At 40.3% G+C, this 17702-nt stretch overlaps 1 protein-coding gene across 1 annotated transcript in view; it reads right to left on the bottom strand.

Annotated features, from left to right (window-relative positions):
* ADAMTS12 (ADAM metallopeptidase with thrombospondin type 1 motif, 12) overlaps nt 1-17702 on the bottom strand; it is a 571713-nt gene that overhangs the window by 85889 nt on the left and 468122 nt on the right. The window contains exon 18 of the mRNA XM_006875388.1: nt 10854-11064. Within this exon, the coding sequence (XP_006875450.1) occupies nt 10854-11064 (211 nt within the window). The remainder of the gene's footprint in view (nt 1-10853; nt 11065-17702) is intronic.

The raw sequence follows: 17702 nt of genomic DNA on the forward strand, positions 1-17702 counted from the left end.
TGGTGTGCTGTGGAGTCATTTCTGACTCATAGTGACCCTGTATAGGTTTTCTGAGGTTGTAAATCTTTACGGGAACAGAAAGCCTCGTCTTTCTCCTGAGGAACAGCAGGTAGTTTCGAACTGTTGACCTTAAGGTTAGCAGCCCAGCTCGTAACCACTACACTACCCGAGCTCCTTAAACATTTTAATTAGTACTCCATCAGTTCTTAGATCCTTGTTGTTTTTCAGTGCCTTTAGTGCAGCTTGAACTTGTTCCTTCAGTTACCATTGGTTCTTGATCATATGCTGCTTCTTAAAATGGTTGAACACAAACTAATTCTTCTTAGTACAGTGACTCTGTGTATTATTTCCATCTTCCTTTGATGCATCGTTCATCACTCACTATTCTGCCCATAGAACATTTCAAGTGTGCAAATCGAGGCTTGAATTTTTCTTCAGTTCTTTCAGCTTGAGATATTCTGGCTATGTCCTTCCCTTTCAGTTTTGCAGTTCCAGATTTTTGCATGTTGTTGTTGTTGTTGTTAACTGCTGTCAAGTTGGTTCTGACTCATAGCAACCCTGAATAGAGCTTCAAATGAGCAGTGGTGAACCAATGACCTTGAAATTCAAACCAACCTTGTAGGTGAGTGCTTATTCCACGGTGCCACACAAACACTCTAAGGTTTTTGCATGTTTCACTATACTTGCCTGTGTTTTCTTTAGTTGCCCTTTGAAAATTTCTGTTCACCTCTTTTGCTTCTTCATGTCTTCTAATTGCTTTAACTGCTTGATGTTCAACAGTAAATTTCAAAGTCTCATCTGACATCCATTTTGGTCTTTTATTTCTCTTCTGTCTTTTTAATACCTTTTGCTTTCTACATGCATGATGTTCTTGATGTCTTCCCAGAGCTCTTCTGGACTTCAGTCACTGGTCTTGAGATGGTGTCTAAATTCAGGTGGGATATACTCAAGGTCATATTTTGGCTCTCATGATGTCATTTTAATATTAGTCAACTTCAACCTGAACTTTCATATAAGCAAGTGATTGTCTGTTCCACAGACATTCCCCTGGCCTTACTTTTGCTGATGATACTTAGCTTCTTCATCATTTCTTCCCATAGTGTAGACAATTTGATTTCTGTGTATTCCTGTATTCCACCTGGTGAGATCCAGGTATATAGTCACCTTTTGTTGATAAAGGTGACTTATTCCCTTTTCAAGTCATTGATCTTGAAAAATTCGATCGTAGGATCTCCAGCATAATTTCTATCACCAAGGCTATATTCCAACTACTGATACTTCCTCTTTGTTTCCAAGCTTCACATTCCAATTACTAGTAATTACCAATGCATCTTGATTGCAGGTTTTATCAATTTCAGACTGAAGAGGTTGGTAGAATTCTTCAGTTACATCATCACTGGCTTTAATGGTTGGTGCATAAATTTGAACAATAGTGATATTAATTGATCTTCCTTACTGTTGTTGTTGTTAAGTGCTGTTGAGTCAGTTCCTACTCATAGCGATCCTGTATAGGGTTTCCAAGGAGAGGCTGATGAGTCTGAATTGCCCACCTTGTGGTTCAAACCGACCTTGTGGTCCAGTGCTTTATCCCACAGTGCCACACCAGGACCCTGGTCTTCCTTATTCCTTAAAGTCATATGGATATTAATCATATCACAGATAGTATTTTACTTCAGGATAGATCTTGAAATGTTCTTTTACACAATGAATGTGGTGCCATTTCTCTTCGGTTTGTTGTTGCCAGCATAGTAAACTATATGACTGTTCAACTCAAAATAGTCATTACCTGTCCACTTCAGCTCACTAATGCCTAAGATATGGATATTTATATGCATTCCATTTCATTTTTGATGACCGCCAAATTTCCTAGAATCATACTTTGTACATTTAATGTTCCAATTATTAATGGATGTTTGCAGCTGTTTCTTCTGATTTTGAGTTATGTCCCATCAGCAAATGAAGGTCCCAGAAGCGTCACTCCATTCACATCATTAAGGTCAATTCTACTTTAAGGAGGAAGCCCTGCTTCCCAAGTCATATTTTGAGTGCCTTCCAACCTGAGAAGCCCATCTTCTGACACTACATCTGATGATATTCCATTGTTATTGATAAGGTTTTCAGTGGCTAGTACTTTGTAAGTGGTCTGTCTCATTATTCCTAGTTTAGAAAGTCTGCTGAAACTTTGTTAACTCAACCAGGAGTGAGCTTGCTGGTATTTAAAATAACAGAGCCATAGCTTCCAGCATCACAGCAGCATGCAAGTCACCATGGTATCTTCAAATGCCTCATATGCATGTGAAAACTGAGCAAAGAATAAGGAAGACTGTAAAAGAATCGATGCATTTGAACGATGATATTGAAGAAGAATACTGACAGCATCATGGACTTTCAGAAGCATAAACAAATCTGTCTTGGAAGAAATACAGCCAGAGTGCTCCTTAGAAGTGAGCATGGTGAGACTTCATCTCGTATTATTTTGGACATGTTGTCAGGAGGGATCAGTCCGTGGAGAAGGAGATCATGCTTGGGAAAGTGAAGGGTCATCGAAAAAGAGAATGATCCCCAACAATGGATTGACACAGTGGCAGCAGCAATGGGCTCAAACAGACCAATTGTGTGGATGGTGCAGGACATAGGGCTGCTATGAGTTGGAATGACTTGACAGCACCTAACGACAACAACAATAATAAGAGTTGGAGTGTATCTCCCCAAAAAAGATATGTTGAAGTTCTAATCGCTAATACCTGTGGATGTGAACTTATTTGGAAATATGGTCCTCTTAGATGTAATTGGTTCCCCTGAGGGCAGGCAGGAGTATGGTGGGCATTAATCCATATGACTGGTGCCATATGGAAGAGACAGAGAGTCACAAAGGCAGAAGAAAGCTAATCATGGGAACATGGAGGCAGAAAGTGTTATCATGCTGCTGCAAGTCAAGGAACATCAGAGACAACCAGAAACTGGAAGAGACAAGGATGGATTTCTCCCTTAGAACCTTCAGAAAGAACATTGTCATGCCAACACCCAGATTTTAGGCTTCTAGCCTCCAGAATTCTGAGAAAGTACATTTCTGTTGTTGTAATGCACCCAGTTGTGGTATTCTGTTATGGCTACTCACTACCATGGAGTCTATTCTGACTCGTGGTGACCCTATAGGACACTGTAGAACTGCTCCATCAGGGTCTCTGAAGCTGTACATCTTTACAGAAGCAGACAGCTCAGACTTTTCCCATCTGCTGCTGTTTTAGAACCATCAACTTTGTGGCTAACAGTCTAACATTAAATTCACTGTTAAAGCAGTCCTACAAAATCAATACAGTGGCTGACATTTAAAAAGAGTAGGTTTCCAGTAAGTTCTAGATTTTCAGCTTATAAAAGCTGATGATCTATAATTCTGGGCCTGATTCCTACATTGCAACTCAAAACTTTATCCTTGGGGCTGTGGGGCTGGGGAGGTGTTTCCATGTTCTGCAGCACACCTACCTTGGGTCTACATCTTCTTTTTTCACTCAATAGACTCTGCAACTTTTACATAACCTCTGTATGCTATCACTAAGCTTTGTGGCATACTGTGCTTGGTGAGACAGTATTAACTAGCTACCAAACATATATTGGGTCTAAAAATTAAGTTGCCTTTTCTCATAGTTCCATCAGAATACACTGATGCTTTGTATTCAGCCCCACGCTCCCTTCCAGTACATTCCCGACTATGTTTATCTCCTTAGGAGCTGTCAAGCCCTTCAGATGAGATAAGTGCAGTCCACAACACCACACTCAGAGCCTGTCTCGACTGGTAGTTTCAGAATTCTCAAAAGCAATTTCTGCTATGATTATCATATGCCTTTCCCTTATAATTTGGAACCCTAGATCAGGCAAGTCGTTTGTCAACTCTGGGCGTTATCTTGCCCTCATTTGCCACCACTGCTAGATTAAAGGCTTCTTGGGGTAGACTGCTGACAAAGAGGTCTGCTGCTAGATTGATTTTCTAACTCCTCCCACCTGAGGTGCACTGTTAGGTGGGGACACACACTTGGCATTGGTGCTGCAGCACTGAGAGAGTTTAGTGAAAAACACAATTGGGATTTCTCAGATGGTTTATAGACTGAAAGGATAGGTAGAGAATAAACCAATATTTTGGATATTAAAAACATTTAATGAATAGTCTTAGAAATTTATATAGGAATGATGGACTCGTATTAAACCTGGGATTGAAAAAAAGACAAAATATTGAGGAATCCTACCTAATTAAATGGAGTCCTGGTTTGGTGTTGGAGGCTAAGACCTAGACTGATAACTACAAGGCTGAAACTTCAAACCCATCAGCCACTCCTCAGAAACCCTATAGAGGGTGGCTATAACTTGTAACAGACTTGCCAACACTTAACAACCACTGGGTTGAAATCTAATCTTTTGCTGTAAAAAACATTTGAAAGGCTTTTTATTCTTTTATTTTGGAAGTATTTTTTGGAGAGAACTCATTTAATGTATCGGTGGCTCTGATTTCTCAGAAATCAATATCCACTGTCTGAAATTCCAGCAAAGTGAAAAAAGCTAATCTACAGATTGTTCCCACACTTAACAAATTTTTCGGTATACTAAGAGTTGTCACATTGTTATCTTTTGTAAATATTTGTGATGCCACGTGTTCAGAGCAGAAACTCTGCTGCCTAGATTCAAAGCCTGTTGTTTTTTTTTTTTCCTTGGTGGGTATTTGACCTTGGACAAGTTTTTAAATGTGGATGTGCCTCAGTTTTTTCATCAATAAAATGGAGCTATTATAGGGCTTAAGTGTGCTAATACCTGTAACGGTGTTTGATATACATACAAATAACCAATAAGTACTTACTATGATTAGGAGCCCTGGTAGCGTGGTGGACTCTGAACTGGGCTGCTAAGTGCAAAGTCAGTAGTTTGGGTCTACCAGTCACTCAGTAGGAGACAAACGAGGCTTTACAGATATTTGTCTCAGTAGGAGACAAACATCTGTAAAGATGTACAGCCTAGGAAGCACTAGGTTCAGGGTCTGAACCACCTGATGACAGTGTATATTGGAATCCTGGTATGGCAATGCAGGATAAGGCAGAGTACTGCAAAGTCAGTTTGAACTACAAGATCGGTGGTTCAAATCTACCAGCCTCTCCTCAGACACCCTAGACAGAGTCACTATGAGTTGGAACTGATTCAATAGCACTTAACAAAATCAACAACATGATTGTATAAATACATATTGATATCTCATTTTGCAGTGCCTTTTATGTTTCTAGGGAAGAAATGCAATTTTTTTTTTTCAGGGTTCAGTTTTGTAGGCCCTTGGCAACCTTGAAGGCCTACAGAGCTTCATAGATAAAATGGCCCTGGGTTCAGGGAGTGGATTCAATGAAATGCAAGCGCCACAGGTCAATTCCTATGGATGCCATGGACCTGGCATGGCTTGGAAAATAGATCTTGTCTTCAAACTTGATAAGACCAAGCTACTAGTCATTGAACACTTACTATTTGCCAGCCACTATGCCAAGAGGCAGTTGTTTGGACAGCATAATGGAACACTAAAAATGGCTTAACATTAAGAAAGGTGTGTGCCAGTGTTATATTCTTTCACCATACTTATTCAATCTGTATGTGAAGCAAATAATTCAAGAAGTTGGGTTATATGAAGAAAAATGTGGCATCAGGGTTGGAGGAAGACTCATCAACATCCTGTGATAGGCAGATGATACAAACTTGTTTGCTGAAAGTGAAGAAGACAGAATACTGATGAAGATCAAAGACCACAGTCTTTGGCATGGGTTGAACCTCAATGTAAAGAAAATAAACATTCTCACCACTGGACCAATGAATAACTTCAAGATAAATAGAGAAAAGGCTGAAATTGTCAAAGACTTCATTTTGCTTGGATCAATCATCAACACTCATGGAAGCAGCAGTCAAGAAATCAAAAGACGTATTGCATTAGGCAAATCTGTTGCATAAGACCTCTTTAAAGTGTTCAAGAGCAAAGATGTCAGTTTGAGGACTAAGGTGTGCCCGACACATGGCATTTTAAACCACCTCATATGCATGTGAAAGTTGGACAATAAATAAAGAAGACCTTAGAAGAATTGATACATTTGAATTATGGTGTTAGTGGAGAATATGAAAAGTACCATGGACTGCCAAAAGAACAAACAAATCTGTGCTGGAAGAAGTACAACTAGAATGCTCCTTAGAAGCGTAGATGGCCAGACTTTATCTCTCATACTTCTGAAGTATTATCAGGAGGCACCAGCCCCTGAAGAGGGACATGATGCTTGGTAAGGTTGGAGGGTCAGCAAAAAAGAAGGAGACCTGCAATGAGATCAATTGGCACAGTGACAGCCGCAATGAGCTCAAGTGTAACAATGATTGTGAGGTTGGCACAGTATTGTGTCATTCTGTTGGTCACTATAAATTGATACTGACTTGACAGCACCTGACAACAAAAACAATGCTAAGTGCTTACACGGATTATCTTGCTCAATTTGTACAGTATCTCTGTCACTGTAGATGAGAAAAGACTGAGAGAGTTTAATCACTAGCTCCAAAACATACAATTAGGAGTTGCCAGAGTTACAAAATCCAGAAAATCGACTGTTCCAGTAAGCCTGTGTGTCTGAAGGCCAGAAGAAAGAAAAATACTTGGCTTACAGTTAAGGAAACTAAGTCCCAGTAAAGTGAAATCATTTTCTTGAGATGGTTTAGTGAGTTTATGCAATACTCAGATTAGAACCTGTGTGGTTCCCTGGACTCTCAGCCAGGATTCTTCCCACTTCTCTTACTGTCTAGGATTCAATAAGCCAGCCGCATGTAGTGACTACCTGACACTTGCTGTGCTTGTCTGTCTATCTGTTAAAAACCTGATGTCATTCATTCATGCCACCATGCATTTCTCCCAAGAAAGGCCAAATGAACTTTGGTAACGTATTATACCAGTGTGCTTCTTAAAGGAGAAGTATGCTTTCATCTACTAGATAGAAAGAATTATAGAACCTGCCACATTTCCCTTATTGCGCTGACTGGCTGGATACATTGGGCTTAGGCACTCTCATTATGTCATTCTGGTGCTTAGCATGTTGGCTTCACCAACATAATTTCTTTTTCATCACTTGAATGTCTAGCACCTGTTCGTTGTAAAGCATTTGAAGTGCCTTTGGAAAGTAGCTGTTCATAAACAAACATTCAGAGTCTGGGTTCCAGAAGCCTCATGCTTGTCACATACTTACCAAAATCCAACCAAACCAAAATAGCACTGGTGGCTACCTGCCAGCCAGAAGGAGAACCAGGCCACATTAGCATGTGCAGTGCCTGGTACCAGCCAAAATTTCTTCCTCTCACCCACAGCAGGGATTGATTTCAAATCAGAGATGGATTTGAATCTCAGCTTGGTCACTTATTAGCTGGGAATGCTTGGGTGACTTAACTCTCTAAACCTCAAGCTACTTACCAGAAAAGTGTGGAAATTAAAGAACTAAGACTGAACTCATAATGCTATTCTTGTTGTTGTTGTTGTGAAGTGCCGTCGAGTCGGTTCCGACCCATAGCGACCCTGTACAGGGTTTCCGAGGGTGTAAATCTTTACGGGAGTAGAAAGCCTCATCTTTCTCCCGCGGAGCAGCTGGTAGTTTCGAACCGCTGACCTTAAGGTTCGCAGTCCGATTTTTATTCTAGGGATTACTAAATAAGACATTATACCTAGTGTGGAGGACACTCAACAAACATTGGATATTATTATTATTAATTCCATCTATTTACTTTATTAATAAATGCTTATCTGGGTAGCGCTTACTGTGTGCCAGGTTTGGGCTAGTCGGCCCTTGTGTTCCAGGCCTTGATCTAGTAAGAACTTTTGTTTACAATCAACAGAACTCACCTCCTTTAACCTCTAAGCCTAGAAAACAAGTTGGGTGAAAGCAAGATACAATTCTTGGTCAAACTTAAGATGGGTGGTAGATGTCTAGAGCCCAGAACATGAGCTGAGAGGGAAAGAACTAGTCATGGAGGACGGAGAAGCCTTGCACTCCCACTGGCAGGAGAGTCGTCCCCTTTCTGATACCTGCTGGGTCCAGGATGAATTGTCAGCCTGGTTCTGCTGAGCCAAGTCTTCCTTCATTGCTTGGGTTGAGGAAGGAGCTTTAACCCGGAAACAGAACCCTCGGGTTGCCCTTATTTTTTTTCTTCTTCCCTCCTTGGTCTGCCCAGGGAGTATTCAGGAGTATCAAAGTTTGGCTCCTGATGTAAAGAATCAGCTGCTTTGGCATAGTTATTTTATGGCTTCAAACTCATCCAGGGTGATCCATAAGGCTCACTGGAGACCAAATAATTAGGCACTGCTGAAGTCTGTTGTTATTCTTAATTGCAGTGGAGTTGATTATGGCTCATGGTGACCAATTGTGTGCAGAGGAGGGTTGTCAAGGCTGTGACCTTTCACTTGGTCTGTCTCCCCAGGTGCCTCTGGATGGATTTGAACCTCCAACTATCTGTGTTACCCAGTGACATCTTGCTGGAACACTACTCTGCCTCAAATAACATGGATCTCAAGACAAAAGACAGCTGATAAATAATGCAGATATCAAGGATGCAGTAACACCTCTCTTAAAAGTGTTTCTGAACACAGTTAAAATGTTTAAGACGTTTGATATATTCCAGAAAAGCTCATAAGAAGGTTAATGTGTATACACACATTAGCAAAACAGCAGAGGAAAAAGAAGAAAATCAATTCAACACGTAGTTGGATGGTAATTTAACTGAAAGCAAGTCCCCTGACAACATCCTGAAGAGAGGGGGCAGCTTGGTCTCTGTGCTCAGTTCTGCCAAGTGGAAGCTACTAACTGGATCCCAGCTCTGTCAAGGGTCAATGCTTTTAGAAAAACAGATGCAAGTATTTGTCAAAATGTGCCAACATTTTCGTCTCTTGTTTCTTACTTAAGAAAGGTCATTTTGCAGCCCATAAGCATGCACTCAATAAGAACTTTACAGTCAAGTATGTAATTGCAATCCTCTGAAAAATCATTAAGATTCTGACAATCAGTAATTGGACAAGATGAGTGCTATTAACGCCTTCAGAAGCAGTCAGCACATTTTTTGTAAACAGACTTAATGGACCAGGCACAATACCCCAGGCAGCCATATTTTGAAAACAATTGAGAGTAATTTAGAACAATTTAGGTTGGCAGTAGACTAATAGGCCAGGCCAGCTACATGCTATGATCATACCATCCCCAGAAGAGCAAGGGTCTGGCTTCTTGCTGACATGTGCACATGTGTTCACGTGCGTATCAGTAACATACCTGCATTTATTTGTAGGCGTGTAGTCTCTGCACTGTGCATTTCCTCTTCCTTCCTTTTCTTGTTTGTTTTTGGCCCTGTCTCTACTATTTGATGGTGATGGTTGTGGGTATGTGTCAGTGGAGTTGGTTCTGACTCACAGCGACCCTACACAGGGTTCCTGAAGCAGCAAATCTTTACAGGAGCAGAAACCCCATATTTATCCTGGTTAGTTTTGAACTGCTGACCTCGAGGTTAGCAGCCTGACTCGTAACCACTATGCTACCAGAGCTCTAGAAATTACTTACAAATAGGGATCACACTTAAATGTCTTAAAAATACTTCCCTCCAGGTGCCCAAAAGTGCATCCTGCAGAGAAAATCAGAAGCTGAACAAACTGATCTATGCCACTGAATTAGTGGAATTGCTTTGGAAATAAATTTGCTGATGCTGCTTGTACTCAGAGAAGGTACCTTCACTCACACAATGTGCAGAATTCTTCTTCAGATAATACTTTCAGACAACACTAGGCTGTATGTGAGAAGCAACCCATTTATGTATCATCAATGTCACTTTTTAAACAAAAATGCTTTAGCTAAATTGGTCATGTCACTCTAGATTTCACAGAAAATGGAAAGCAAGTATTTCCATTTTCTCTGAAGGTGGGTCCCAAGAGGACCTCCTAGTCAGTGGTAGTGTTGTTAGAGAAATATGTGGGTTCCCAAAGAAACTCATCTCAGAATCCTTCCAAAAGTTCTGGCTTGTTAGTTTAAAAATGCATTTATTTTCCAGTTATTCTCCAGGATGTTGGCTAAAATAATCACATTTCCGCCCAATTGAGGCTGTTAAAAATTACAAGCATTTGGGGAAAAGAAGAGTCCTACTTTTACCCCATCACTCTGGGGACATGACAAGACCTGATAATACCAGTTTCCATGGTGACCTCAACAAAATTAAATGTTTATAGTAATGCACTGGTTTCTAATTATACTCTGAGAATTAGATTCGATTAATTGTGGGGAAATGAAACACTCTATTTAAATTTGTGTGGCTAATAACAGCCAATTCCTAAAGCTTGGTCAGGCCTGCAATGGGCACATTTTGAGTAGATGGATGATTTGAGGGGGCTTCTGTAAGTGTCAGGATACTGTCTATCCGATGATATTAGTCTAACACGCTTTGGTTATAGGTAACTGCAGTGATGTGCTGGTAAATGTTTCACAAACCAGCTCTTGGAGTTGGATAGGAGCCCTCAATGATTTGCTACCAATGGTTTAATACATCATGTTAAGCAAGCTTCATGAATATATCTCACATGAGCCTGCATGAGTGGGCTCTAGTACATCCCTGAAAGTAGTTGTCCACTGGACATGTGAGAAAAAAGATCCTATAGGAAAGGTAAGTGAGATGGGATGCTGACTGGATGGCGGTGGACGCAGGGAACAGGCCAGAGGTGATGGTTGCTGGCTAGTGTGCAATTGTACCTAAGGTCACCTTGGACTGGCTATGGAAAGGAATGAGTGGGACTGAAGAAGTGTAAATGATGCCACTTTCCCTTTTAATACCCAACACACCTCACTCCAATTGCCCACGGTCCAGTCTGAGGGACACAGGAGATCTCTGTTACAGGAAAGGAGGGCCTTGGGCTTCAGCAGGTGCTGACAGTCTTGAGCTGGGAGAGCTTGCTCATCAGAACCCATGGTCTGGATGCACAGCACCATTCGCTTCTTCTCTCCGTGGGGCCCGCAGGTCGCTGAACAGGCTTCCCACTCCCCTGCCCACCACCTGCAGACAGACATGGACATGTAAAGGAAGAGCACCAAAAGCCCACACCATTCCATTCAACTTCTGAAAGATGCCCAAGATTACAGAGCTGGGCTGTTCTTGGAGACGCCCCAGCCCACAGGAGGGCGCTCTATGGGGGAGGTTCCACTCAATCATACCAGAGCCAAGCAAGGCACATGGCACACATAGTTGCTAAATAAAAATGGATAATCATAATAATAAAATATCTTCTCTTTCTACAGTCAAGAAAACTGAGATCCAGGTTTTGCTGTGCAACAGCCTCATGTTCTTCTTTTGTTAAATAATTATAACAATATTGACTTTATATGAGTATTGTGGATTAAATGGACTATCAATACATGCACTATGTGTAGTACAGAGCCGGACACATCTAAACACTCAATCATATGTTATTATTTATTGCTATTTTGACTGTTGCTATTGAGTAAAAGAATCTAAATAGAATCTGGACTTCCTGATTCCTAATCAGATGCTTTTCCAGTTCAGTATAAAGCAGGTAATAATCATTTATTAATTTTCAATTATTTATGTAAGGATCAATCAGGGGATTTGCTTCCTTTTTATTTATTTTTTCTATATTCAGCAGTCTAACGGTTCATGTTTTCACTAATGTCTTTTATAGGACAGGGACAGAAAAAAGAAAGAAAGAAAGAAAAAAAAGAATCTTAATTCAGATCATTTCTTTCTTGTCAGACTTTCCTGATACATGAAATGTTTAAACTGTTGACTAAAATCAACATTCTACTATGGAAAAATTAACACGTATACCATTTCTCTACCCCAGTATCATGGACGATTGACAGAGGAATCAAAGATGTGGGTCCAGTGGTTACATGTTGTCATTACTAAATGCTGTTGAGTTGGTTTCAATTCAAAGTGAGCCTGTGTATAAGGCTCCCAAGGAGAGACTGGTGGGCTGAACCACAGATCTTGCAGTTAGCAGTTCAGTGCTCACCCTACAGCATCACATACAACTGTTATTGTTGTTAGGTGACCTAGAGTTGGGTCCGACCCATACCAATTCCATGTACAACAGAACGCCATCCTCACAATTGCTGCCACTCTTGAGCCCATTGATGCTGCCGCTGTGACAAGCCATCTCATTGGGGGTCTCCCACTTTTTTGCTGATCCTCAACTTTACCAAGAATGATGTTGTTCTCCAGGGACAGATCACTTCTGATAACATGACCAAAGTATGAGACAAAGTCTGGTCATCTTGGCTTCTAAGGAGCACTCTGGTATACTTCTTTCAACACAGATTTGTTTGTTCTCCTGGCAGTTCATGGTACCTTTAATACCTTTCTCCAACACTATAACTAAGATACATCAATTCTTTTATGATCTTCGTTATTCATTGCCCAACTTTCACATGAATATGAGGCTATTGAAAATACCATGGCTTGGGTCAGGCACACCTTAATTCTCAAATTGACTTCTTTGCTCTTGAACATTTTAAAGAGGTCTTGTGCAGCAGATTTGCCAAATACAATACGTCATTTAATTTCTTGACTGCTGCTTCCATGATTCAACCAAAATGAATCTAAGCAAAATGAAGCCTTTGACAACTTCAATCTTTTCTCCATTTATCATGATGTTATGTATTGGACCAGTGGTAAGGATTTTTGTTTTCTTTATATCGAGGTGGCTTTTGAAAATGGCATGGAACCAAGGCTTTTTTTTACTTAGACATCATTATGCAAATCTCCCCCATAGGTTTGCATAATAGTACATAATAGTACTGTTATGTAATAGTACATAATAGAAAAAAATTGTGTACAATTGCTAAATATTTCATTTATTTTGGCAGACTTTAGAAACATTTTTGATTCTCATAGACTTATTGTGATTGTCTTTTATTTGATTCTCCTATTTTTATTTAGCATTTTGACATTTTTCTATGTACAATTACGTGACATCAATTAGGTTGATCGTGTGGTGCCACTGTCAGCATCTTTCTTTCCCAGAGTTCTCCTTCACCCCTAGACGTTCAGGGCCCCCAGAGCACTGACTCCCTCCTTCCCACTCCCAGCCACCCTTGCTAACTGCAAATTCACATTGTTCTCTATGCATCTGCCTATTCTATTATTTTTTTTACTCTCATACTTTTAATCTTAGGCTAAAAAACATTCAAAGAAAACTATTCCTCAGTTTGATTTTAAGTATGCTTGTTGTTGTGGCACTGTGGGCTAATGCTTCAGACTGCAAAGTCATTTGAACTTCAAGGTTGGTGGTTCAAGCTCACCAGCTGCTCCTTGGAAACCCTATACAGGGTCACTATGGGTTGGAATCGACTCGATGGCACTTAACAACAACATTGTTAAGTGCTGTTGAACCGGTTTTGACTTATAGCAGCCCTGTATAGGGTTTCCAAGGAGCGGCTGGTGAGCTTGAACTGCCAACCTTGGGGTTCAAGCTGACCTTGCGATACAGCATATTAAAACACAGTGCCACACCAGGAATCCTGTTAAGTACACTATGTACTTAAAATAGGTGCCCTATTAGCATAGTGGTTTACAAGCTGGGCTGCTAACCACAAGGTCAAGAGTTTGAATCTACTAGTAGTTCCATGAGAGAAATAGGAGGTTTTCTGCTCCCATAAAGATCGACAGCCTTGGAAACCCTATACAGGGTCAGTATGAGTCAGAACTGACTCAGTGGCACCCCACCATGGCCACCACTATGTATTTGAAATAAACCAGTAGTTGAATTTAATCATCCATCCTTTGATGTTTAACATCTGGCTGTCTTGTGCAACAAGGTTGAGGATTCAAACCCACCAGTCTCTCTGCAGGAGAGTGATGAGACTGTCATCTTCCTTAAAAAGTTATAGTCTTGGAAGCCCCTTTAAAGCAATTCTACCCTAATGGGTCACTACGGACTCAATGACACTGGGTAAGTCTTGTGTGCATAAAGGAGCTCTGGTAGCATAGTGATTACGAGTTCAGCTGCTAATCTCAAAGTCAGCAGTTCAAAACTACCAGCTGTTCTGCAGAAGAAAGATGAGGCTTTCTGCTCCTGTAAAATTTATAACCTCAGAACCCCTATACGGAGTTTCTATCAGTTAGAATGGACTCCATGGCACATAACCAACCAACCATGATGGTGACGTCACCAACCACTTATCTGTCAGTTTGCTATTCTGTGGTGACGTGTGTGTTGCTGTAATGCTGGAAGCTGTGACACTGTGATTTTAAATACCAGCAGGGTGATCCATGATGGACAGGTTTCAGTGGAGTTTCTAGGAAGAAGGAGAGACAGAATATTTCTGAATGGTTAGCCTCTGAAAGCTTTAAGAATAGCAGTGGATCTCTGTGTGATATAGTCCCCAAAGATGAGTTCCTCAGGTAGGAAGGCCTTCAAAATACAACTGGAGAAGGCCTCCTCAAAGTAGAATTGACTTTAAAGATATGAATGGACCAAAGCTTTTAGGATCTTCATTTGCTGATGTGACACAACTCAAAATGGGAAGAAACACTTGCAAACATTATTAATAATCAGAAAATAGAAAGTATAAAGTGTGAATCAAGAAAAACTGAAAGTCAACAAAAAATGAAATGGAATGCATAAAGATTGATATCCTAGGCATTAGTGAACTGGAATACTGGTATTGGTTATCCTGAAACTAACAATCATATGGCTTACTATGAATGACAAATTGAAGAGGAAGGGCTTTGCATTCACAGTTATAAAGAACATTTTAATATGCCTTTCAACAACATAAAAGGTTGAGGACTAATGTACGCCTGACCCAAACCATGGTATTTTCAATAACCGCATATACCTGCCTAAGCTGGACAGTGAATAAGGAAGACCATAGAAGAATTGATGTCTTTGCGTTATGGTGTTGGAGGAGAATATTGAAAGTGCCATGGACTGCCAAAAGAACCAACAGATCTGTTTTGGAAGAAGTGCAGTCAGAGTGCTCCTTAGAGGCCAAGATGGCCAAACTTTGTTTCTCATACTTCATACATATTGTCAGGAAGGACCAGTCACTGGAGAAGGATATAATGTCTAGTAAGGTGGAGGGTCAGAGAAAAAGAGGAAGATACCCAATGAGATGGATTGGCCACATGGCAGCATTGATGGACTCAAGCTTGGCAACAGTAGTGAAGTTGGACCAGTATTGGGCAGTGTTTCATTCTGCTGTGCATAAGGTCACTATGGGTCAGTACCGACTCGATGGCACTTAACAACAACAACAACTAACCTCAAGGTCACTGGTTCAAACCCACTGATCACTCCTAGGAAACAGATTGCTATGACTGAGAACGAACTCAATGGCTCTTAATAACAACAAAAACATTAGAAAATATTGAATGATGTAGGAAGCACCAAAAGATGACAGAAGGAATACACAGAGCCACTGTACCAAAAAAAAAAAAAAAAAAATTGATTGATGTTCAATTATTTCAAGAGATACAATATGGTCAAGAACCAAATGGTATTGAACAAAGAAGTCCAAGTAACACTGAGTGTATTGGTGAAAAAAAGAAGGCTTCAGGAATTGATAGAATAAAAATTGAAAAGTTTCAAAAAACTGATGCAGCATTGGAAGCACTCAAGAAATTTGGAAAAACTATCTGGTCAACTGACTGGCAGTGATCAATATTTGTGTCAATTCCAAAGAAAGGTGACCCAACAGAATGTGGATATCATGGAACAGTATCATTTAATACTATATACACATACAATTTTGTTGATGGTAACTCAAAACCTTTTGTAGCAGTACATTGGCAGGGAGCTGCCAGAAATTCAAGCTGGATACAGAAGAGGACATGGGCCTAGGGGTATCACTGCCAATGTAAGATGGATCTTGTCTGAAAGCAAAGAATACCCAAAAGGGGGTGGTTGTTGTTGAAAGGTGCTACTGAGTAAGTACCGATTCATAGAGACCCTATGCACAACAGAATGAAACACTACCCTGTCCTGATGCAACATCACAATTGTTGCTATACCTGAACCCATTTCTGCTGCCGCTGTGCCATCCATCTTGTTGGAGGTTTGCCTACCTTTCTCTGATCCTTTACTTTATCAAAAATGATATTCTTCTTCAGGGACTGGTCCCTCCTGATAATATATCCCAAGTATGAGAGAATAAGTCTGGCCAACCTAGCTTCCAAGCCGCATTCTGGCTATACTTATTTCAACATTCTCCTCCAACATTATAACTCAAATGAATCAATTCTTCTATAGTCTTCCTTATTCACTGTCCAACTTTTACATGTAGATGAAGTTTTTGAAATGCCATAGCTCATATAAGTGGCACCTTAGTCCTCAAAATGAAATCCCTGATCTTTAACACTCTAAAGAGTTCTTACGTAGCAGATTTGCTAATGCAATACATCATTTGATTTCTTGACTGCTGCTACCATGAGTGTTGATGGTTGATCTGAACAAAATGAAGTCTTTGACAACTTTAATCTTTTCTCCGTTGATAAGAATGTTGTTTATTGGTCCAGTGGTGAGGATTTTTGTTTTCTTTACATTGAAATGTAATCCATACTGCAGGCTGTGCTCTTTGATCTTCATCAGTAAATATTTTAAGTCCTCTTCACTTTCAGCAAGCAAGGTTGTATCATCTGCATATCGTAGGTTGTTAATGAGTCTTCCTCCAATCCTGATGCCACATTTTTCTTCATATAACCCAACTTCTTGGATTATTTGCTCAGCATGCAGGTTGAATAATTGTGGTGAAAGAATACAATCCTGGTGCACACCTTTCCTAATTGTAAGCTGTTCTTTTCGAACAACTGCCTCATGGTCTATGTACACGTTCCTCATGAACACAATTAAGTCTTCTGGAATACTCAGTCTCTGCAATGCTGTCCACAAACTGCCATGATCCATACAATAGAAAGCCTTTTCATAGTTAATAAATATAACCATCTTTCTGGTATTCTCTGTTTTCAGCCAAGATTCAATTGATGTCAACAATGATATCCTTCATTCCATGTCCTCTTCTGAATCTAGCATGAACCTCTGGAAGTTCTCTGTCAATGTTGCAGACATTTCTGTATTACCATAGTATAACTTTATTCACATGGAATATCAATGATATTGTCCAATGATTTCCGCATTCCATTGGGTCACCTCTCTTTGGAATGGTCACAAATATGGACTGCTTCCAGTCAGTTGGCCAGGTAGTTAGTCGTCTTCCAAATTTCTTGGCATAGATGAGTGAATGCCTCCAGTGCCACCTCACTTTCAGCCAAAGTGCTTTATCAGCTTGTTGAAAGACTTCAATTTGTATTCTGTCAATTTCTAGAGGCTTATTTTTGGCCAATGCCATTATTGAAACTTGGACATCCTCCTTCATTACTGTCAGTTCTTAATCATATGCTATCTCTTGAAATGGTGGAGCACTGACCATTTCTTTTTGGTACAGTGACTCTGTGTATAACTTCCATCTTCTTTTGATGCATCCTACATCATTCAATAAGGAGCTCTGGTAGCGCAGTGGTTACGAATTTGGCTGCTAATCTTATGGTCAGCAATTCGAAACTACCAGCTGTTCTGTGGGAGAAAGATGAGGCTTTCTGCTCCTGTGAAGATTTACAGCCTCAGAAACCTTATGCAGGGTCACTATGAGTTGGAACCGACTCCACGGCACATAGCA

This window comes from Chrysochloris asiatica, unplaced genomic scaffold (assembly GCF_000296735.1).
Source record: "Chrysochloris asiatica unplaced genomic scaffold, ChrAsi1.0 scaffold00324, whole genome shotgun sequence".
In the NCBI taxonomy this organism is placed as follows: domain Eukaryota; kingdom Metazoa; phylum Chordata; class Mammalia; order Afrosoricida; family Chrysochloridae; genus Chrysochloris; species Chrysochloris asiatica.